Source organism: Netta rufina (genome assembly GCF_964035555.1).
Source record: "Netta rufina genome assembly, chromosome: 3".
NCBI classification, from domain to species: domain Eukaryota; kingdom Metazoa; phylum Chordata; class Aves; order Anseriformes; family Anatidae; genus Netta; species Netta rufina.
Window position 1 is genome coordinate 72,429,406 of NC_140125.1, and position 23,325 is coordinate 72,452,730.

Sequence of the window (23,325 nt, forward strand, 5' to 3'; positions counted from 1 at the left end):
GGGATTTGAAAGCGAAGCAGGTTTCTTTACTCTATCCCTAATACGTCTTCTGCCATTACGAGGCCTCTGAAGAGCACATTAAGTCCATATTTACCCCTGTGCAATCTAATTAACTTCCAGAATAACTGTGCAGGTGTAACTGAGATCTCAGTTTGAAGGCAGCTTTGCTCCATTTATTATAATTGAAGGAACTGTTTGGCCAGCAGCATTTCTATTAGGCGTAATTCTGTTTGAGACGGAAATAACTCCGTTGTGCTTTCGGACCGAGTCTGCAGGAATGCCAGCTAGAATTGCCTAAGTGAATGCACATCTATCTGCTTACTTATAAATAGGAGCCAACACGAGCTGGAAATCACGTGCGCGATAAGCGTGTAAGCCTGATGCCGTTGCTGCAGAGCCATCTCCCAGGGCAGAGCTGGGGTTTCGGGAGCCCGTTTGCGGCACCTCGTTGTGCCAAAGGTCTGAGCAGAGCTGGCTGGGTGCATCGCGTGCAGCTCCAGCTAGGTGGGACCTGCAGGGTGTGTGACACCTTCTTGAGCTCGAGCCTGAGGTAAACAGAGGGAAATAACATAGGAAGAGAAGCACTCTAGGTAAAGGTTTATATATTAAGTGCCATTAGCCTGAATGTCATGCATATGTTCAATAGGAACAGCACATTATATATATTTTTTTTACTCTTTTCTAACTCAAATCACTTCTTGCTATTCTAAGGCGTTTGTTAGAAGCACATTTTGTCCTCTGGGGATTTGCAGCTTCTCTTGGTGTTGTGATTACTTGTGAATAACTGCTAGAAAGCCCCTTGCACGCGTGTCTGCGATGTGCAGCATCGAGCCGAATTGGATTATGACTGATCCCACGTATCCGCAGCTACTGTATAGAAGAGGAAACATTTGTGGTGCTGTCAGACAAGCAAATCTTCCTTCTGCAACTTGACGCAAATTTGTTATGTGTACAGCTTCATGAAGTTCAATAGATGTAAATACAGATTAATTATTTAACAAGGAATAGGAAGGAATGAGCTCCCAAACATGTCATGCTTAATTATTTAAAACCTATAATGGAATTTCAGCCCTCGTGCGTACCTCGGCTCTCTCGTTGTGCTTGGACAAGTGCCTGAGGTTAACTGGCATGTCCCCACCTCCCAGCCGTCTCCCTTCCTATATGGCAGGGTGATAAATGTGCAGGGTGAATGTGAACAGCAACCGAAATTCCCAGTCACGTCGACTGGTAAATACGCTGCACTAAACTCTGTCTTCCTTTCCCCAATTACTGTCTGGCGTCCTGCAACGAGCATTTCACATACAGCAAGGTGTATACGAGGGTGCGGGTGTGCACACGCACTGCAGAGGACCAAATCCTAAAGCCTGGGCTTGGGCAAAGCCCCTCGTGATTGCACTTTGTTCACGTGATAGTGGTGGTTTGAGGGCCACCCTGCGATGCCCTAAACACTTGCAGGAAAACCTGATCCCCGTTTCAAACACCTCATGCTCCGAGTAGGCGAGCTGGGTAAGGGGAAGCCTTCTCCCCATTTTAAGAGGAGGATTAAAGATACAGAGTGAAGGTAAAGAGCATACGAGCCTGTTAACTTGCTCCTTCTGTAATCAGTGGAGAGAAAGAGCCTGCCGGCACCAATTCAGAGGCTCCTCATTACGTGGCTGCCTTGATCCACCCTCCAGAGATGCCTACAGCCTGCCCCGGAGCTGGGTGACCAAAGGCAATGCCTAAAATTGGGCCATCCAGATGATTTCACCCCCTACCCTTCCTCCTGTGCAAAGTTACTTGGGGATTTTCTGTTTTCTGTCGGAGGGGCTGCCCCTCGACACGGCCAGCACGTGCTGTGACAGCAGGCCCGGCCGCACGGCAGGAATGGCCTTGGTGAAACACGAGGGGCAGCAGTGGAAGAGGGCTGGGAAGCTTTCACACACAGTACTTCACCGTGTGTTCGGCTCTAGGCTGCAGTTTCAGGCCTGCATAACTCCTCGTTTGTTAGTTTAAGACTAAAATCCTGGAAAACAGTGGTTTAAGATAGCTAGTGGCCATAATAGTCATGGTAAAACCCTCCTACCAGCAACAGAGTAAACATTTTATTTCTTTATCCTTTTTCTTTTTCTTTTTCTTTTTCTTTTTCTTTTTCTTTTTCTTTTTCTTTTTCTTTTTCTTTTTCTTTTTCATTCTTTCTTTTCTTTTTCTTTTTCTTTTTCTTTTTCTTTTTCTTTTTCTTTTTCTTTTTCTTTTTCTTTTTCTTTTTCTTTTTCTTTTTCTTTTTCTTTTTCTTTTTCCTTTTCTTTTTCTTTTTCCTTTTCCTTTTCTTTTTCTTTTTCTTTTTCTTTTTCTTTTTCTTTTTCTTTTTCTTTTTCTTTTTCTTTTTCTTTTTCTTTTTCTTTTTCTTTTTCTTTTTCTTTTTCTTTTTCTTTTTCTTTTTCTTTATTTTCCTTTCCCTTTCTCTTTCCCTTTTCATCTTTCTTCTTCTTCTTTTTCTTCTTTTTCTTCTTTTTCTGCTTCTTCTTTCTCTTTTTTCTTTCTTTTTTTTTCTCTTTTGCTTTTTCTTTTGCTTTTTTGCCCTTTTCTTTTGCTTTTTTTTCCCTTCTTCTCTGTTTTTTTTTCTTGTTTTTCTCCTCTCCTCTCCTCTCCTCTCCTCTCCTCTCCTCTCCTCTCCTCTCCTCTCCTCTCCTCTCCTCTCCTCTCCTCTCCTCTCCTCTCCTCTCCTCTCCTCTCCTCTCCTCTCCTCTCCTCTCCTCTCCTCTCCTCTCCTCTCCTCTCCTCTCCTCTCCTCTCCCAATCTGGAGGACATGCATGCTGTTGCTTTCCTCACCTTTTCTTTTCCCTGCCCCTAATTTCAGCCATACCTGCTCCACGTGGCAGTGCGTAGAGCGAGTCTAGCAGTCGCTCAGTGGGAGCCTCTCTGAGCCTGTGACTTCATGCTCAGAGAAGGGGAAGGGGTGCCGGGACCGCACCAGTGGGCTCTGGGTTTCAGCCAGAATCCGAGCTTTGGAGCAGGAGGAGCTGGAGGGATGCAGAATCTGTGTGCGAGGCAGAGTGGCTGCACGTGCTTGGCTTCATCTTCTCCAGACCCCAACCCCAGGGGAAGCAGGAAAATGAGTTCCACTCTCCATGCCCAATCTGCACGGATGGGACACGTCCCGGCCCCGCTCCGAAACCGATGTGAGAAACTTTCCCTTGATCCAGGCGCGTTTTGGATCTGGCCCAGGGTTGTTCTAATCAGATGTGGTTTCCAGAGAGGAGGCTGCTCTTCAAGCTGGGGTGCGGGCTGGTGCGTACCATCACCAACCAGTAATTCCCCACGTGTGAATCACAAGCAGTCAAATCTGGAACAGTTTTGACTCCCTTCAAAGCCTCGTAGACTGAAACCCGGCAAAGCTCCTCTTGGAAAGTTTTGATCTTTTTTTTTTTTCTCATCCATTTTTACTAACGCTCAAGTCAATCTTTCCCTAATCAAGTCAATATTTCCCTAACGCTATTTTTCCAAGTTGGCAGCTGATGTAGTCCCTCAAGGATTTTATATGGTTGGGAAAGGTGGGGAAAAGTGTGCAGGGGGCCTGCCCCAGGTAGGTGGCGAGAGTTCTGCTGCAGCCCACGCTGTGGTAATGTGAGTTTTACAGCAAGTGGTCCTGGCCTCTAGATGTTATTGCATGACAAAGATTACCATGTAATAATAAAGTCTGAAGATCCCCGACCTAGATAGACAGGTGGAAAATATATACATGTATACTCCACATACATATATTTGAAGGTATATATGTAGTGCAAAGCACCCAGAGACTTCTATTCTGCAAGCCTCTTGCTTGTCCAGGCATAAATCAGAAGAAACAACACTGTGAGGGTTACAGCACACTGAAATGGCAGAGGTGAGAGGAAGAATTAGACCTAAAACTCTTCATTGCAGGTAAATAAAGACTTCTCGAGGTTTCAGATTGCATTCCTACTTGCTATTCCTCAGACTAATGATATTTCAAATCTGGATTACAGTAATATTTTCTGGACCCAGTGGTGTTACATTTAAGTCTGAGTGATTTAATGGGCGTTCAGTGGTGATTTCAGTCCAGGTGAAGTGGTACTGGCCTCCAGCAAAGCCTTAGGCGAAAGCATCATGTGTTAGCAAAAAACATTAACCTGCCCCTCAAACCTCCTCATTATTACATTTATAGTCCTGTCAACCATCTTATGAGCCACTGGAAACATAATGGAGGGGGTTTTATTGTTATTTTTATATTCTCTTGAATATTAAAAGGAAAATATATTGGAGAAAAAATACATATAAGATATTACTAGATATAAATTCTAGACAGATGAGCCACATGGGTTATTTTCCGTCTCACAATGTTACTTTGCTATATGACCAGAATAAAGTTTTGTTCAGAAAAATAGGGTGAACATGTTTATTCGGGCACTGAATAAGAAAGTGAATTAATTAGAGAATATAAATCTTCATCTGGCTTCTGAAGATGTCTGCAGACGTGGTAGCGTGAGGTTGTTAAAAGTGAAGATTTTGGTCATTTTCTAAGGGAGACACTATTCAAGGTTAGCAAAGTGCTCCTCTCCTATTTTGCCTTCAAGTTTCCTGTGCTTAACAGCACCTGTGGTTCTCAAAGCAATTTGCTGGAAGCATTTGCAGTGTTCATGGCTCGCAGTTGCCCTTCCTTTCTGTGGTTGCTGGGGCTTCTTGCGGGGAGTGCTGGAAAGCGTGCAGGCTCCATTATTTCCTCCTCTTCTGCTGGCTGACATCTGCCCTGCAGAAAAAACCTGCAGTGGTGTTCGACCGTGTCCTGCAGCCCCTGGCTGGGAGCGTGGGGCTCCAGGGCTGGAGAGGAAAGGCATTTCCACTCTCTGAGAGAGAGGGAGATGGGGATGTCCTACTGCAGCCTTCCCCTGCTGCCCCAAAGAGGTGGCAGGCATGAGACGCTGTGAAGGAGCACTTACAGGCCCCTAAAGTGTTTTTTCCAGCCGCTGGCTTTGTTTTCTTTCTTTTGGTTTCCTGAGCATTCAGCGCTGACAGTCCTTGTCCTCTTCTCAAGGTGTTCACAGCACTTCTCACTGCTCCTGCTTTGCAGGGCTGTAGCGGCAGCAGTTCGAGGAGGCGCTTTCCTGTCACCTTTAGGAAGAAGCAAAGCTCTCACCGTGGCATGAGCAGCTCAAGGATCACAGAAAAGGAAAATCACCTTCTTTCCCTTCTTTCATCTTCTGCAGCCTGTTAATTGTATTCAGGGCTTATGGCACTGCTGGCATGATGGCCATAGCCATCAGTAGTGAAACAGCAGTGTGGATGTGCCCTGCAATCAGCTCCTCTGTAGCACGTGTGTAAAAACCCCGCATTACAGATTTTAAGCTTTAAACGCTGTTCTTGTCCCATTCTGTCTTATTTCAGACAGGAAGGCTTCTGGGGAGAAGAACTTCCCTCTTGGCAAATCCCCCGTCACACTACATCCATTTTCCCTGAAGTTTTGCCCACCAGGCTGTGGGCTTCACCACTGCTTTCAGATCCAGAGTTCTTCCGGCGGTTTCAAAGCCTCAGACTGAAGCTGGAAACACAGAGCTCAGCTGTTTATACGCAAAATCAAATATGTAGCCACTCTGATGAAACGAGAACCAACCTGGATTTCCACCGGGCATTAGCATAACTTAGACTCATTGCTTTTGGCCAGAAGCACTAAAAAGCCCTTCAAAACAAAGGAGCGCAAGTGAAAAGACTGTGTTTTAAATAACACAGGTGACAACCGCAATGATTCAAAGATGAAATCAGTTTATCATTAGCCATTAATTGCCAAATAGCTCTATTTTCTCCTTATGCTTCACGTAGCTTAGAGTTTTGCATAATTAGAGTGAAAAATGGAGACAGGGTAGGTCTTGCATTTAAATGACAGAAATTCAGTATTCGCTCCTCAAAAAGCTGCAGTAAAGGATTTCAGGTAGAAAAGTTGAGGGGGGTTACATCACCAAAAGGAAAAGCAAGCGAGCAGAAAAGGCTGAAAAAACTTGAAATTTGTTGCAGGACGGTTTTAAGTTGCAGGCGACTGCAGTGTTCTGTTTTGTAAACTGTTTTTGCACAAAGCTACAAACATTGTAAAAATCTGTTTCCATTCACACCTAGCATTGCTACGAGCTGTATTATAACCACATTCACAGTTAGAGCCTGCCTCGGGGTTCCTTCGCAGCAGGTTTCAGCTGGAATGACGTTTTTGTTATTTATTTCTTTATTTTTTATAATAATCATTCCATTCAAGTGGAACAATCGTAATGAAAAATTATCATGAGGCATCTTGGGCAGCAAAACCCCGACACAATAAACACGCCGAATGCTGTGCAATAAGCACGCTGCAAATGGTGATCCAGCCTGGATAACTGCTTAGAGCCACCGTGCTGGATGCCACCTATTATTTGTGATTTGGTGGTGAAAGAGCATTAATTCTCAGTAATGGTGGCTGAGGCATGAATTTTGGTTACAGCTGTCTTGAAAGTAGATGCTGTGAGCTGCTCCTGCCTCTTGGTGCAGTCTGCGTCCCTCCCTGTGGGCCAGCACATGGTGCTGGACATGCTGAGCTCTGCGTCCCCTCCCCAGACACTATGTTTTTCTCAGGAGGAAGCCCTCCTGAGGAAGCCCTGTGAAAAAAAAAAAAAAAAAAAAAAGCACAACAGCATTATGAAAAGAGAATAAAAAAAAGCCTTTTCCGTTATGAATCTGAATTCTGCTGTGCTGATTACTGCTAACCTCTCAAAGGAGTTTGTCTTTTGCTGTTGTCTCTGGGTGGAGCACACCCACCTCCTCCTCCTCACTCTGACCCTGCACATCTGAGCAGAGCGTGGCCGTGTCCTGCTGGAGGTCTCCACGTGCTCGGTTTCCCAGACGGCACAGCAGGGTGCCTAGCTTCTGCTTCTTAATATTCATCTTCTTTCTGAGTCAGAAAATGCTAAAAGGGAGCTCAGGCGCCTTGGAGCTGAGGCAAACACAGCTGAGGGTACCCTCCTGCCCTCCCTCTGAGGGATTATCTCCATGGGGCAGCCCCCAGGAGGTGAATGGGGTGGGGATGAAGTGCTGGGACAGACCTCTGGGTGGCTGCTGCTGCTTGCTGGAGTTGATCCAACCCAGAGTTTCTCCCTGCTCACAGGTGTTGAACGCATCAGTGCTTAAGATAAGGCTCTTGGCCCAAAGCTTCTCCATGCTTGGTCATGCAGCAGGCTGAGGAGATGGAGCTCTGCACAGGATTTAGCACCCCGGGTGGGATCTGTGAGGGGATTTGCATAGAGATGACTATTGCCTTTTGGGTGGCTTGCTCTGAAGAGAAGCTTTGGTGGTGGAGAAAGGGAGCAAGGCAGCAGGAAGCCATGCTGCCCAGCAAGCTGAGGGTGCTGGTGAGGGTAGCTGGGGGAGGTTTTATATTCCTTCACGCTTTAAAGACAGCTAGGCACTTGGTGCTTCAGGACATGCAGGTCTGCTTTCTTTCCTTTAAACACACTGAGATTTTCCCTGGTGTCTTGCTGGTGATGCTTTGCAGCCTTGCCCTGCTGAGACTGGGTGGCAAGGCACTGTGGTGTCTGTGCCACAGCCTGGGTGATCCGGGCACAGGGGAGTGAGGCTGAGTTGTGTGAGAGTGCTGGTGTGACCCAAGTGGATATTTGCTGGAAACCTCTCTGAGCATTTCAAGCCATTTCCTGCTATCTAGACTGCTGCCGCATCCAGCCTTTGGTAGGCGTCAAAAACCTGACAGCCTTTGCTGCAAATATCTTTTAGCACGCGTATTTCTTAATGAAATAGCATTGGATACGAGATTATCATTCAGAGGCTGTTGGTGGATGGCACTAATGGATGAACTTTGCACCTAAATTTGACAGCTGGTTACAGCATTAATTACCCCGCGCCTGAAGGCCTAGGCCCAGCCCCGTGCAGCGCCACAGGGCGTCCATGTTGTGCCCGCGGGGTCGCCTCACGGCCAAGTCTCTGACAAAATAAAGATACGGATGCCAACGGGAACGGCTTTCATCCCCTCTTTGTGCTGGAGCAGTGTGAGCGTCACAGGATCCCTCGGTGTTCCCGTATCGGGCGCGAGTCGGGTTTCTGCTGATGCGGTGTCTTCCGAGCAGCCCCGCGGTGTAGGTTTGCCGGGCGTTTCGCAGGCAAGCGGATGAATGGTATCAAGTCATTGAGCTTATAAGTAGCGCACTGGCAAGCCGCCACCAAAATATAAATACATTAAACGTACTGAAGGAAATGTTCATTCTGTTGTTTAGCGCTGGACATGCCCCAGTGTGGTGAATTCAATCTTCCTGAGGGTTGTTGTGTTACGGCTGAGTGAGATAGGCACTTATCTCGTTACCGATCTTCCTGTCACTCAGTTTTTGTGCTTTGGCGCTTGTGGTGAGCCGTGGGCTTGCCCCAGAGCAGTGCTGTGAGTATTTGCCAAGGGAGATGGAGGTGCTGTGGGGGTCTGGCACCACCTTGCAAGGCTGGAGCCTTCATCCCTGACAGCTTCACAGCCCTATGTCCCTTGTCGGTCACAGCACAAAGGGTCACACCTCCTTTGGGGTAGAAACGTACAATCGTTGCCTTTGTTTGGAAATGGCTGAAACTTGTCATTGCAGCACGTATTCTCTCAGTCCCTTCGGAAATGCCCCAGCCTTGTGCCTACTCCTACAGAGGCCGGTGGCCAAGCTCTAGCTGGCCGTAGTGTGAGCAGGATCCAGCGTTAAGCTCGAAGCTGGGTGACTGCAATAACAAGGGGTCTGGTCATCGCTTTCATGGGCACTGGGGCAGACCTGATGGTCATGATCCCGCGGCACCAACTCTCCTGGCCAACCTATGGCATCCGGGGGAGCTGCTCCCATGTGGAAGCAGAGCCAAATCCTATGTGGCATTTGCAGCCCCTCCACACTGGCTCAGCTCCCCTCTTATTGCACGGTGAAGGGGAAAGGTAAGGCAGGAAAAAGGAAGCGAAAGGAATAGATGAACAGAGAGGCTTTGAGCTGCTTATGAAGAGTAATGGTGCTCTGTACGGAATGCAAGTACCTAAAAAATAAGACATTTGCCGCGTATTTTATAGATAAAATGTTATTGTATTGAACTGAAGGATATATATGTTTCACCTATCACATCTGAACTAATCAGTGTAGGCTTTTAGAAGCAGCCTGTAATTACTCTGAGCACGTCATTAGTTAGATGTAAAATGAATGATATTACTCCATTTTATTACCTCTAGTGATATAGCCATTTGTATCATAAATTCATTGACCTCATCTTAAATGATCAATCCTGTAAGACAGACTTGATTCATTAATTCTTAAGTGATATTTTTTCTCCTCCAGTAATTTCCTCCTCGTGGCAGGGACTGTTTTTCTGTGTTTTAGTGTGGTATCCTAAGGTGTCCTAATGCCTGCATGAGACATGCACATTTTATACTCGTATCTTAAGTAATCTGCATAGACTGATGGCTCACATAACTAGACACAAAAGTAACGAAACACATAGATGCAGCAGATAGACATTTCTCACCAATGTTAACCCCAACACTTTGGGATGTTGCATAAAATCAATGAGATAATGATGAGATATTTGGCCCAGCCAGGATGTGCAGAGGATCAGAATTACTGCCTTTAATTTCTGTGGCTTTAATTAATTTTATCTAGTGATAAAATATACAGAAAGGTCTCTGATCAATACGTGAGGGAGGCAGGCAGACTTCAGGGCTTCTTGTACCGCAGTGAATTATTGAAAACAGGAGAAATCAGTAGAGAATTTCTAAGCAGGATTTCGAAATATTTTACCCAGGAAGAGAAAATATTTGTTTAGCTTCCAGTGACATAGGAGCCCACTTGAGATAAACAAATCAATACAGCAATAAAACATGAAAGTATTTCTGTGAATTTTTCAGCTGATAACTAATAAAATTAAATGATTAGAAAAGAATCCACAAGTGATTTTTTTATTTTTTTTTGCTTTTCCTTTTGTTTTATTTTTTTCTTTCAGGCTGCTTAATTAAAGTCACCAAGGGGCTCTTCCTAGAAAGATATGGGGGCTGTTTCTACTCTTTCCTATTTATTGGTGCTTCTTTAGCACCGGGCATACAAGTTCAGAGCTGGTTTGCTTCCTTTGCCTGTATGGAAGGGCAAGCCTTGGCCTCGCCGTCCCGTGACTGCCCCCGCCTCCGGGACCGCTCTCTTGGAGTCTCCCCTAAAAACAGGCACTGCTCTGATGGGTGCTGGGCTGGGCTGGGCTCCATCCTGCCACAGCCTGCCCATGGAGACCCCCTGCTTTTTTGCTCATCCCGTGCAGCAAGAGCCTGCCCTGCAGAAGCAGTGCAGTGGTTTACATCCCAATACTGTACGTGCAAAATAGATAGCATTTTGTTACTGCAGTAGTGAGCTTTGGAGCAAAAATTTCTTTAAGGTAAATGCAGCAGCATTACTGAGATGAACGGCACCTTATTAATTCACGGCATAGACTCACAAATTCCCCTTTTGTCTGCTTGGGAAGGCTGTGGCAAGCCAGAAAATTTCAGGAGGTCAATTATAAGGTGTTTCCATCAGCTCATCCAGGGATGGGGCGGTGTTGATTTGCCGGGCGGGTGGCAAAATCCATCGCCCTGCCAAATACCCGGGATGGTTCAGTGCCCACGGCCACGTCTTTGCGGCGAGGGGTTGCAAAGCCCCCGTGCTGGCTGCGCCAGCGCTGATCCCTGCTGCGGGAGCCGAGGGAGAGCTGGCGCCTCGCAAAACCCCCATAAAACCTGGGCAGACTTTTAGCAGGCTACGTTGTATGGAGCAGCCACCACACCGGGTAACCCAAAGGTTGCGCAGGCAAAATCAGCGGTCTAATAGCCTGTCGGGGGGTGTGCGTGCGTGCGTCCGTACGTATATATTAAAGATATATTGCTGAAAAGTCAAAAATGTCACCACTGTTTATATTAAAGGAAAGCTGAGAGTTAAATGAGATGGGTAATCAGATGCCCGACATATGTTGTTTTGAATTGTTTATATGGCCGATCATTATTAAAATTAATTATCCTTTTAATGCAGTCTTTTCACAATCGTATTCCTTTTTTTTTTTTTTTTTTTTTTTTCCCTACAAAAGATAGTCATTTCAACACAAGCTAATCTTGGCTGTTTGGAAAAGGCAGAGCAAACAATACCGTGATGTATTCTGACATGGTCATGGGCTCAGTGTGCTGATAGAGAGCACCACAAATCTCTGTCAGTGGAGTATTTTGAGAGCTAATGTAAATGACAAAAATGGTTTTCTGTGTGTGTGCGTAAAATTCTGTCAAAAAAGTAAGGCACTGAAAAATCTGACATCTGTTTATCTGTTTATAGCTATGGCAAGATTACTCATATTAATTCTTGTTTAAAATGCCATATGAAGGAAAGGCATTTGTGCAAACAAGAGTCATATTTGAATTGTAGATCATGTCTTCACCATCTGTGAGAGCTGTTGGTGTTGCAAAATTAATGTGTTAATGAAATCACAATAATTTCTCTGAAGTAATGGATTCTGAAGCCTAGAATGACTATTTTTTGAACTTTGGTGTCTAGTGGTTTACAACTGGGAAAACCTTTCACGGCTTAATTAGTTCTGCAGCCTTACTTTAAAAAATAAAATAAAATAAAATAAAATAAAATAAAATAAAATAAAATAAAATAAAATAAAATAAAATAAAATAAAATAAAATAAAATAAAATAAAATATTGGCTGTGCCTTTACCACACCAGTAGTGATACAGAAAAGGATTAAATGGAGAGGAGAGAAACATAAAAAAAAAATAAAAAATAAAGCCTGCAATGCAAACTTTTTGCTGTAGTATTTGAAAAGTTGCTAAATAGGCCCTTGCTTGCCAGCAAGTTTTACTCAAAGTGCCTGGTATACAAAAGTGGGCAAACAGCTCCGAAAATAATTCCAGCTTGCCGAAACATCACAAATTGGGGTTATTTGAACCTTACACAAATTTCCTGCCTGTTTCCAAGTTACTCTTGGAATAACGGGCAAGAAATGAACGGGTGACTGATACTTCTGCTTAGTGATGCCATTTTAAAACTCTGCACCTTTTCCAAGTCGCTGTTTAATTCTGTTAATACAGTACAACACAATACAAAATATCAGAGTGTGCGGAAATGATTTGCTTTCATTTCCAGCAACTTTCAGAGCCCTTTCCCAGTTATCGCACTCACCGTGTAATATTGCATCAGAGCAGGTAAAGGTGTGCTTAGATTACCCCCGAGGAGCAATCACAGACATATTCAGATGGATTTTGTGTACGTACATATGTATGCTATAACCGTTTATGCCAGCTGAGGCGTCTCCTCTGTGGTATAGCTATAATATATATAATGAACTGTATATGGTAGGATTGAGACCATGGTAGCATTCAATTCCCCAATATTTTTTGGGGGAAAAAAAATAGTTTTCGGAAATGTAACTATTATTTTTCTGCTAGAAAAACAATGTCGTTAGAAAACAACTGAAAAAATGACTTTAAAAATAACACTATGAAGAGAAGATTGCTTTTCTTGCCTGATCTGATTTTATTACTGTGTTGTAGGTATGTGACTGGTGTAAGCACATAAGACACACAAAAGAGTATCTGGATTTTGGGGACGGGGAAAGAAGGCTTCAGTTCTGCAGTGCAAAATGTCTCAATCAGTACAAAATGGACATTTTCTACAAAGAGACACAGGCCAACCTTCCAGCTGGACTGTGCAGTACATTACATCCTCCAGTCGAAAATAAAGCAGAAGGCACTGGGGTACAGCTGCTGACTCCAGATTCTTGGAATATACCGCTAGCAGATGCTCGGAGAAAAGCCCCATCCCCGGCGTCTGCAGCTGGCCAAATTCAAGGTCCTGGACCATCAGCGTCTACCACTGCCTCTCCGTCTGACACTGCCAACTGCTCTGTCACTAAAATCCCCACGCCAGTTCCCAAACCTATTCCCATCAGTGAGAACCCAAACCTTCCCCCGGTCTCTGTCCAGCCCCCTGCTAGCATTGTGCCTCCCATCGGCGTCCCGCCTCGCAGCCCTCCCATGGTGATGACAAACCGTGGGCCGGTCCCTCTGCCCATATTCATGGAGCAGCAGATCATGCAGCAAATCCGGCCGCCCTTCATCCGCGGGCCGCCTCACCACGCCTCAAATCCCAACAGCCCCCTGTCGAATCCCATGATCCCAGGCATCGGTCCGCCGCCGGGCGGGCCCCGAAATATGGGCCCCACCTCCAGCCCCATGCACAGGCCGATGCTCTCCCCTCACATCCACCCCCCTACGACCCCCACCATGCCCGGGAACCCGCCGGGCTTGCTGCCGCCCCCTCCTCCTGGAGCCCCCCTGCCCAGCCTCCCCTTTCCCCCCGTCAGCATGATGCCAAATGGTCCCATGCCCATGCCGCAGATGATGAACTTCGGGCTGCCATCCCTCGCCCCGCTGGTGCCACCCCCGACTCTACTAGTGCCATACCCCGTCATCGTCCCGTTGCCTGTCCCCATCCCCATCCCCATCCCCATCCCTCACATCAACGACTCCAAACCCCCCAATGGCTTCTCCAGCAACGGCGAGAGCTTCATCCCCAGCACCTCCAGCGAGACGCCGGGGGCGAAGCCGGCCAACAGCTCCTCGTCCCCCCGCGAGTCGAAGCAAGGATCGTCCAAATCCTCCGACTCCTCGCCGAGCTGCTCGGGCCAGTCCCTAAACCAAGCCCAAGTGCTGCAGGAGCACGGTAAAAACGAAGTCGTTGACTTGACGGTCAGACCGAGCAGCCCCGTGAACAGTAAATTCGGTTTCCCCAGCGTGCTGCAGGGCCCGCAGGACGGTGTGATAGACCTGACGGTCGGCCACCGCTCGCGGCTGCACAACGTGATCCACCGGGCCTTGCACGCCCAGGTGAAAGCCGAGCGCGAGCCCAGCAGCGTCGTCAACCTGGCTTTCGGGGGCTCGGACAAAAGGAACTGCAGCGACTGCAGGGACAACTGCAGCCCGGTGGACTCCAAGCCGCTGCCGTGCGGCGAGGCGGCTCACTGCTGCCCCGGCCCCTTGGCCTCTGGCACGCCGGGCCTGGAAGCCGGAGCGGCGGTGTGCAACGTCATCGTCAACGGCACCAAGAGCAGCGAGGGCTCCAAGAACACGGAGCCGCCCCCGGAGCCCAAAAAAACCCAGCCCCCGGAGGAGCTGGCGGTGAGCGAGCTGGAGTCGGTGAAGGAGAACAACTGCGCCTCGAACTGCCACCTCGATGGGGACGCCGGCAAGAAGAGCGGGGAGGAGCCCCTGGCCGGGGGAGACAAGCAGGACCCCAACCTCAACAACCCGGCGGACGAGGACCACGCGTACGCTTTGCGGATGCTGCCCAAGGCAGGCTGCGTGATCCAGCCTGTGCCAAAACCAGCAGAAAAGACTGCCATCGCGCCGTGCATTATGTCCGCGCCACTTCTCAGCACAGGGCCAGAGGAGCTGGAGCCACCGCTGAAAAGGAGGTGCCTCCGAATTCGAAATCAGAATAAGTAAAGGTTTGTGTGACCCGCTGCCGCCTGCTGTGTGAGTACAATGGGTGTTTCCAGGTTGGAGGCCGAGCCCGTGCGGATGTGGCCTTTGTGAAAGATGCAGGTTTATCAGCACTCTCAGAAAACCCTTGGTATTTATGCTTTGATCCTGTTCTTTGTGCATTTGTACTCCTTAGTGCTCCGTCCATCAGCAGCCTCCTGGCGTTGCTGCTCACAGGACGTTTTGTGGCGCTGCTGGCTGTGTGTGGCGTACGTCAAAGGCAGTGGTTTTCTGCCTAGGCTATGGCTTAGGTCCGGGCCATTAATCTGCTGACTTATTCCAGCTGAGTTGCGCAGCAGCTCAAGCCTTCATGATGATGATTGAAATTGCCCTGCGGCGCAGCGTAGAGCAGGACGCCCCAGCTGCTTAGCGCTAGCTCGGATCCAGTTGACTTACCAAATGGTCATCGCCAACCATCTCGCTTTGGTCTGCCTCCAGACCATGCCCTGGCTTCCAGCCGGGCTGTTCTCTCTCCGGGGGTGAGTCCCCTTCCCCGAGCTTCCCTGCTTTCGGTGTCAGAGCTTCAGGGCTGCCTGCTGCCCGACCTGCCCTATGTGGCTCTGCTCCCTTACCCGAGGTGCTTGTCTTCGGCAAGCCTGCCCCTTTAGAAAAGCAGTTGAGGTTTCCCTCAGCCCCTTGGAGGGGGACAAGTCCACCAACAAGTGTGGCTTGGCCAAGGGCGGTGCCCCAGAGGCAGACCCCTTCCTCCCCCCTCCTTCATTCCTCATTTCCAGCCCGCTGAGTCCCCCCGCTACACCAGCGCCTTTGTAAACCTGTGAGTTCAGCACGTGTCTGTTCCTTCAGACCTGTGAGCGAGAAACAAACGTGGCTGCGCTTGTTTCGATTCACGAGCACGGAGAGCTTCTTTCAGGGAAAGGGAAAATGGTGGGTGTTGCAAGAAATCTGTTCGGCAGCAAAATACTGACGTTGGGCCGGATGTGGCTTGGTGAGGCGCCAGATTTCATTACAATCCCTGCAATATCCTGCAGCCTCCAGCCGAGCCCTGTCCCTGGTAGCACAAACAGCGGCTGCAGCAGTGCAATGTGAACGCTGCCGTGAGCAGCGTGGCGTCTCCAGCCGTGGGCTGTGCGTGCGCTGGGAGCTGGGATGCTGCAGTATCTCCCCGCTCCATCGGCGCAGACTAATTGCAGCATCAAAGGTACTGCAGTGTGGCCGGGGCTCCCTTTTTATTTGTTACCGTCGCGTTCCCTGTGCTGGCTGCAGTGCCGGAAACGTTGCCCCTTTGATCAGGCGCAGCATTTATTTACTTTCTTCGGTGGAACAGAACCATTATTCTTTGCTGCAGGCATGTGCTGACACATTTAAAAGACACGTTTGTAAGAACAGAGGATGTCTGTAACTTTCTTGGACTAATAACCAACATATACAATAACTCAGACGTCGAATGAATATTTAAGGCCTTTACACTCGCTTAGGTGCTGATGGCAGGGATTTTCCTAAGCCCCTCCAGGTACAGACGGACTATATGCCCGTCTATTCTAGTATTTGGCTATTTCAGCAGCAAGACCTTTTTTGCAAACCCCAGCGTGCCACCTTTGGTGCTTGAAAAATTGTCTCTGCGTAAACGTACGTGCACTTTTACCTAGGAGTAGTGATTTGATCTGGTGAGAAGCCCACTGCTTGCCTGCATCCCTTTTATTTAATTTTAGGACAGCCATGGTTAACACGTCCTTTCCCTTGCTCGGGCTCCCCGTAGCTGTGTTTTGTTTCAAGCTGATGCTAACAGACCTGCACATTTGCGTGCTGCCTCTGTAGCTGAGGCCGGCTGCTTCTTAGCGTGCACTGCCTGCCATGTGCCCGCCGCTTGCCTGGACCACCCAGGCTGCAGTAATGCCACCTCGCTGAGGTCCTGGTCCTGGGAGGGCTTTATCGTCATCCAGAGCCAGAGTCTTTAAACCGAGAGCGAGCTCTGGCTTCACCGAGTTGTGTTTTTTTGCCTGTTGACACAATTATACATGACATCGGGGATGGCGTTTGACAGAGAGAGTGGGTAAACGGAGCAGACTGCAATGAAAAGACAAGAGGGATGCTTTATCACCGAGGTTATTGTCCTCGGCTCGCTGTAGTCTCTAAATGTCAATAACTGCCACTTTGGTTATCCTCAGGAATAACCATTTTCCCATTCACTGACTTTTACATATTCCTTTGTCTCGGTGTAAGGATCGTCTTACAGGAGACTCCTCAGTTTGCCAGGCAAGACTCATCTGACCCCATACAGACATCGGTGAGGAAGGCACAGCTGAGCTAATTGTCTGAGCCCCCTTTAAAACCAGCCTAGAGAAGCAGGCGCTTCAGAGACAGCTGAGCTCATCCTGAGTCGACAACGGAGACAGCCGAGATGAATTGTGCCCTAGGAGCACCTGTTCCTCTCTGCTGGGAAGGAAACTGGGGGCTGCTGGCACAGACCTCCATGCCCCCATAGACGCTGGAAGCTGAGAGAGCCAAGGCCCAGCCTAGGTGTCTGTCAGCGATACAGCTGCGGGCAACATCCCTCACCAGGCCCCCGACCTGACAGAAATGCTAATAAAACACACAGAGGGTAGGCTCTGCGCTACTCATTGTGCTGACTCGGGGCCCTGGAGTTGTGCTTTGTACTGGCCGTGCTGAGCCGGGAGAAGAAAATGTCCGGAGAGTTTTCTTCTCTCCCGCTCCCCATCCCCCAGCTGGAAAGTCTGAACACATTGCCATAACGCGCAGCTTTTCCTGGATTTTATTTCCTGTCAAATTGTATGAAATGAAGGAAATTAGCCAAATATTTTTACGCTAGAGTTCTGGACAGACAGATTGAATTCGTGTAATGGCAACATGGACTCTCTAAAAAGGAATCAATGCAAGCATGACCCTTTTGGGCGAGTCGCCAAACTCCAGATTATTTAATGTACCAATTACTTGATTATTGGAAGTGCTAATCAGCAACATAATCCTCGATGTTAAAGTTTAGTCTCTCCATCAGGATGTGGACTGTCAAGCTGTTGTAGTTTGATGCAATTCAAAGAACCAGCAAAAGATGTCCCGGTGCCAAAGTCCTACTATGATAAAGCAATGAAGCAAGGAAGGCTGATCTGTTGGGTGCAGTTTTTTCAAATTTGAGCACCAAGGGTTTCTCAAATTAGTGTTCGTGTCACCTACCCGTGTGCTCTGTGTCCAGGCTGGATCAGTTTTAACCCCATAGTTTTGGGGTAGGGCAAGGTTTCTTAAGTAAATAGTTGAAAATGCTAAGGACTGCTCGGCTTTAACATAATAGTTATGGTAAAATGGAAAATTAAATGGCACAGGCTAAACTCAAAACTAGCTTCTGTGTGTGTGTGTGTGTGTGTATTGACTAGTCCTGTGTTGGGGGCAGAGGGGTAAGGAAAGGAAGGAATTTTCCTGCTTGTGTAAGCACAATTTCTCCCCAAAGTAATAGAAATAGTAGGAGCATGGCCACCTACCGAGCCAACCCATATGTCCTGGGGTCAGCATCTGCTGAGTTATAGGCCCAAACTTCCAGCTGTCTAGTCCATACATTGTAGTCGTAAAAATGTACAATGAGCAGAATGCTCCAGTTTAGGGCAGAAGTAATATATATCCCACTGTGAACTCCCCTGCCCATAATGGTCCAGCACAAGATTTCCTGCTCTGGTCAGGATTCCTGAGGCAAGGGCCATAGCTATTAACCTCCCTTTCTGCCTTAAGAGTTTTTATAGCTCCCCAGTCACTGTAGCATCTATCTACCAGCATCACACCCTGCCCTCGTTGCTGACCAGAACAGAATTTGACCCTAAAGGTATGCTTGAAAACAGATTTTATATATTTACACACATTTTTGTGCCAGTCATCTTTGTTGACACACCACTATGGGCCAGAGCCTTAGCTAATTTTAACTGGATGTAGTTCCGCTGATGCTAAACTAATTAAAATCAACAGAGTAATCGGACTCATACGCTTAACACCTACTCTTCTGGTTCAGAAGTTTTCCTTCACCTGGCATCTTAGAAGCCTACAGAATTTTTCCATTTATTCTACAGGGGAAAGGAGAGACTGTTAATACCACAAAGCCTTAAACACATTTGCTTGGAACTGCAGCTTTGCCCTTGAGAGCTGCCTGGCTCTAGCAGGGTGAGCTTAGGTTTCAAAATTGCCTGGGTAGCTTCTCAGATATATTAAATCAGAAAAGGGTTTCCCAGAAAAAAAAAAAAAAAAAAAAAAAAAAAAAAGGAAAAAAGGCTTCTCAAAATGTTGAAGTATAAAATGACATGCTTGCAGAGCAGCTCTCAGCTCCCACATCTTGCTGACGGGGTGTGGGAGCGCTGACTTCCGTCTCAGTGGCAGTAAATAGCAGGCTTGTGGTACGGTGCTGTGGATCGCTGTGCATGCCTTGAAATCAAAGGAACAAGTGCTGATTTCTGATGGGTTTCTCCTGCTTTTCCATCAAACCTCCCAGGGTGAATATTTTAAATGTGAAATCCGATTCTTGATCCCGGTTTAGAAAATAGCCACACCTGGTCTGATTCACAAGGCGGTGAACGTTCAGGGCTCTTGGCAAATAAAACACAGGGCCAGATCTTCAGCCAGCAGAGAAATGCCATAGCTCAATTAACAGACCTGCAGGAGTGTAGAGGGCTCCTGGAGGCTGCAGCCGACCTGGTAGCTGCCAGGCTCTGGGGCCATTGACTTCAGAGGTCACTGCAGTGCTTGCTTATTAGCATTGTCTTGTGACATGACAGCTGTTTGAACTGAATTAAGCAACTCATCCATGCCATTCTCTAAGTTGGTAAACATTACTATTGAAACAAGGAGACACTCATAATTGTCTGTCAGGCTTTAAAGACTGCCCAGGCACTTTAATACATATAAACATAGAACAGAATCACAGAATATCCCCAGTTGGAAGGGACCCACAAGGATCACTGAGTCCAACTCCTGGCTCCACACAGGACCACCCAGTGCCCGACCACCCTCTGGGTGCAGACCCTTTCCCTAACCCCCAGCCTGACCCTCCCCTGTCCCAGCTCCATGCCGTCCTCTCGGGTCCTGTCGCTGTCCCCAGAGAGCAGAGCTCAGCGCCTGCCCCTCCGCTCCCCTCGTGAGGGAGCTGCAGGCCGCCATGAGGCCTCCCCTCAGCCTGCTCTGCTCGGGGCTCAACAAACCAAGGGACCTCAGCCGCTCTTCATAGGTCTTCCCCTCCAGGTTCTTCACCACTTTGTAGACCTCCTTTGGACACTCTCAGAGAGTTTTATGTCCTCCTTATACTGTAGTGCCCAAAACAGCACACACACTAGAGGTGAGGCTGCACCAGCACAGAGCAGAGCAAGACCATCCCCTCCCTCGACCCGGTAGCAGTGCTGTACCAGGGTATGGGTGGCCCTCCTGGCTTCTAGGGCACTCTGCTGGCTCATGTTCAAGTCCCGCTGACCAGAATCATCAGATCTCTTCTAAGGGCTAATGTTCCTCTCATTTAAGTCAACACAAAGCAAACTTGGCAGGATTCAAAAGTGTGAGGTGTAAAATGGGTGTAGGGGGAGGCTCAGGCTCGCCATCAGTGTGTTCTTGTGCCGTTAGCTATCAAAGTCAGTGGTGTATGGAAAGTTTATGAGGAAAAAAAGTACAATTCGTGGTTGAATATAGAGTATACAACAACAAAGATCACAGTAAAACAGACGACACCCTTGTAAAAATATAATAAGATTGCCTTTACATTAAGAGAACAAGATCCTGGACAGCATGTGTCTGATTGCCACTGAAATCTGGTGAGGAGCTAAGCACCCCACTGCCTTTGAGAAGCTCAACCTTAAGACAACAATGGCCAGCTTCAGAGCTGAAGAACCGTGAAGAGCTTGCAAACTGTTTCTCAGTATCATGAGCAATACCTGAAAGTGGATTAGAATGGAGCAAAACACTTTTGAGGATGGTGGTTGTGAAAGAGCTGGATGCAATCAAGCAGTGAGCAATAGAGTTTAAGAAAAAAATATGAATTTCTGTTCAAAAAGATACGGGAGAATCAAGAAAAGCAGAAGCACAGCTGCTTGAGCAAGAAATCAGGAGGAAATCAAGATCATGCCAAGCAAGATTTTCTTAATCATTATTTATTTTCAGATTACTTGCTGAGTCCCTCCTTGTCTATTTTTTAGGTCTCCTATGGCAAAACAGGGGAGTTCAGCACATTGCTGGGTGTCTCCATCAATTGAGGCCTCACAGCTGAGCCTTACCTGAGCTGTGACCTTAACATGTTTACACTGTCTTGATAAGGAGCTGCATTTCACTCTGGGGACCAGAGGTTGTGTTTGGAAGTGTGTGCGATCATCTCATGAGAGATGTGAATCAAAGCAAACTCCAGCATTTTACAAAACCCTCACATACTCAGCATTTGCTTCTGCCATGAAATTAACAGCTAATTAAATGCCTGGGCTTGATCCTGTGAAGTATTTGGTGCACTCAGCTCTTGGTGCCCCTAATGAAAGCTGAAGGCTCTCAGCACGCTACAGAATGAGGTTCTGTCTCTGACTCATTTGCATGGCTTTACTTCCCCAGACACGATTCTGGTATTTGAAAAGAATGGGATTCCTGTACAACATGTGTCTCAATTTGTAACGATATCCTCCCTGCAGCTGGCTTGCTTTTCCAAGTGTTTCTGAAGCATTACTGTCTTCAATTTGAGCCAGCCTCCAACAACAAATTATCTAGAGGCAAAGAGGCTGAGCTGCGCTCGTGGAGAGGACACCCCCAGCCTCTGCTGCACTCCCTCTTCCAGCCCTGGGTTTGGACTTCAGGCTGTGTAATGTAAAGTGTCTTCCCTCCACTTCTCTCCACCTCCTCCCCTCTGCCCCCCCAAAAAAATAAAAAATTTAAAAAAATAGGGATTGGGTAGTGCAGAATAAAACAACTATCGAGTTGCGACCTCTCTGGAAAGATCTGCATCCCATCATCGGCCGATTGATATTTAAACCTATGGTTAGAGCAATTTTTAGCGATTTATTTGGAGGCCACGTGGTAAAATGCAGGACTTGGTGTCATTATGATCCGCTGCCTGCTTATGCTCCAAATATTTATAAGCTTTCGTGAACCACTTGCGCTGCCACTTCTAAGTTTCTTATTCAAAGGGGGAGAAAAAAAATAAAAAAAATACACTTTTCCACAGGAATTCTCCAATTGAGAGATGCTGGAAGGCTCGTGTAAAAGAAAAGATGAGGTCACTGCAGATTTGAATTCTGACCCTAACTTTCAAAGTACAATTAAAATGTCACTTCTGTTTTATTTGAAGCAGCTTACCAATTATTGCTGGACGAGTTACCTCGGTGGCGGAAATGTTTCTGTTTCCCTGGGGTTGAGGAGGAGATGGGGAACAGGTAAAAATCTGAAACACCGGTTGGGTCTGATGCAGTTTGTTGGGTGGCCAGCAGTGCTGGGGACAGGAGATGCCCTGGGGTGCCTGGCACTGCACTGGGGTGGATGCCAGCTCTCTCCCACTTGCTCCTGCTGTGTTCTGGGCGAGTTTTTCCCCTTCCTTCCTCCACAGTATAATCTGCCTGGTGTTTTGGATACCTCAGCACTCCCCTCTTGCCCTTGGGTGAGTCTGCACCTGCTCTTGCTTAGGCTGAAAAGAGTCAGGATGGGGCCATGAATATCAGGGGGAAACTGCAGCATCCGTGCTGTGTGATACAGCTCCCCACCCGGCCTCTCCTACGCCCAGCAGCTCTGCCACCCCCAGGACAGGCTGATGTTCCTGCACCCAGGTCCTGCTGCTGGTTGGCGCTGAGCCCTTCTTGCTTTCTCTCCCATCACCACCTCCCTGGTCCTGCCCCAGCGTGGCAGCATGAGGGGCTGCAGCCCCTGACCCCACAGACATCCATGTCTTGGGTAGGGATGGTCAGAGGGGTCATTCCTGGGAAACACTGCTCGCTTCCCGGTAGGGGAGGCCAACACATTTCACTAAAATGATGCTTGAAGAAAATTGAGAAGCACCTTAGAATAGCCAAAAGCCTGGTGGTTTGGACCCACGCACGGGAGGCTGCTGAAATTCAAGTTTAAGTTTCTATTCTGAGTTGGGCAAACTCAGAGACTTAAAGAAGGGTTATCACATCACTGTGGTTGCTTGTTTTCAGGAAAGGAGAGGAGAAAGTGTCTGGATTTGGTTTTCCTTCTTTTTTTTTTTAATAGTTTTTTTTTTAAAACTTTATATGAAGAAAATATTTACAGAGGTTCTGGGGAAATTGCTGCTATGAGCAGTATAAAGTGGTGTAGGTGACTGGTATGGAAGGATGACGATGGCAAGGAAACCTGATGGCAGCACTGATGCTGAAACATGGGGAATCGAGCCCAAATGTTCAGTTTAACCCACCAAGACTGGTATCTCCCTCTACCCACCTTGGCTGGTGGATAGAGAGGCTCTCCCCAGGTGTGTTTTGGAGCATCTAAGGTAGCACCTGCTCTGGAGCACCTCTGGGTTTGGGAAGGAGGACAAGGACACCAGTGATGTGGAAACAGAAGGTGAAGATGCCGGAGGAGGAGCTCCTGGTGAGCTCTGTTTTACCTAGGAATACACAGACCTGATGGGGAGAGGATGTGCCATTTTAACCTGCTAAGTTTAAGGAATCCTAATTCCAGTGGCTATGAAAAAGAGCTGTGTGCTTGCCCAGACCAAGATTGTACTCCCGTTTTGGAGTAGGTTTGGAATGATTGTTACCAATGTGGCAGAGGGCCGGATTTCTGTCTCATCTCTCCTCAGTGCCACCAGCTGCCTCCTGAATTCAGGAGAGTGGAGCAGACATCTGCTTGGTCACTCTCAGGGTCTCTCCAC

At 47.6% G+C, this 23,325-nt stretch overlaps 1 protein-coding gene across 1 annotated transcript in view; it reads left to right on the plus strand.

The window, feature by feature from the left end:
• Positions 1–23,325, plus strand: part of SOBP (sine oculis binding protein homolog) — a gene marked incomplete at its 5' end in the record, with an annotated part of 96,033 nt that overhangs the window by 67,072 nt on the left and 5,636 nt on the right. Inside the window, one exon of the mRNA XM_084285122.1 lies at positions 12,540–14,494. Coding sequence (XP_084141248.1) covers positions 12,540–14,492 — 1,953 coding nt within the window. The 3' untranslated portion in view covers positions 14,493–14,494. The remainder of the gene's footprint in view (positions 1–12,539; positions 14,495–23,325) is intronic.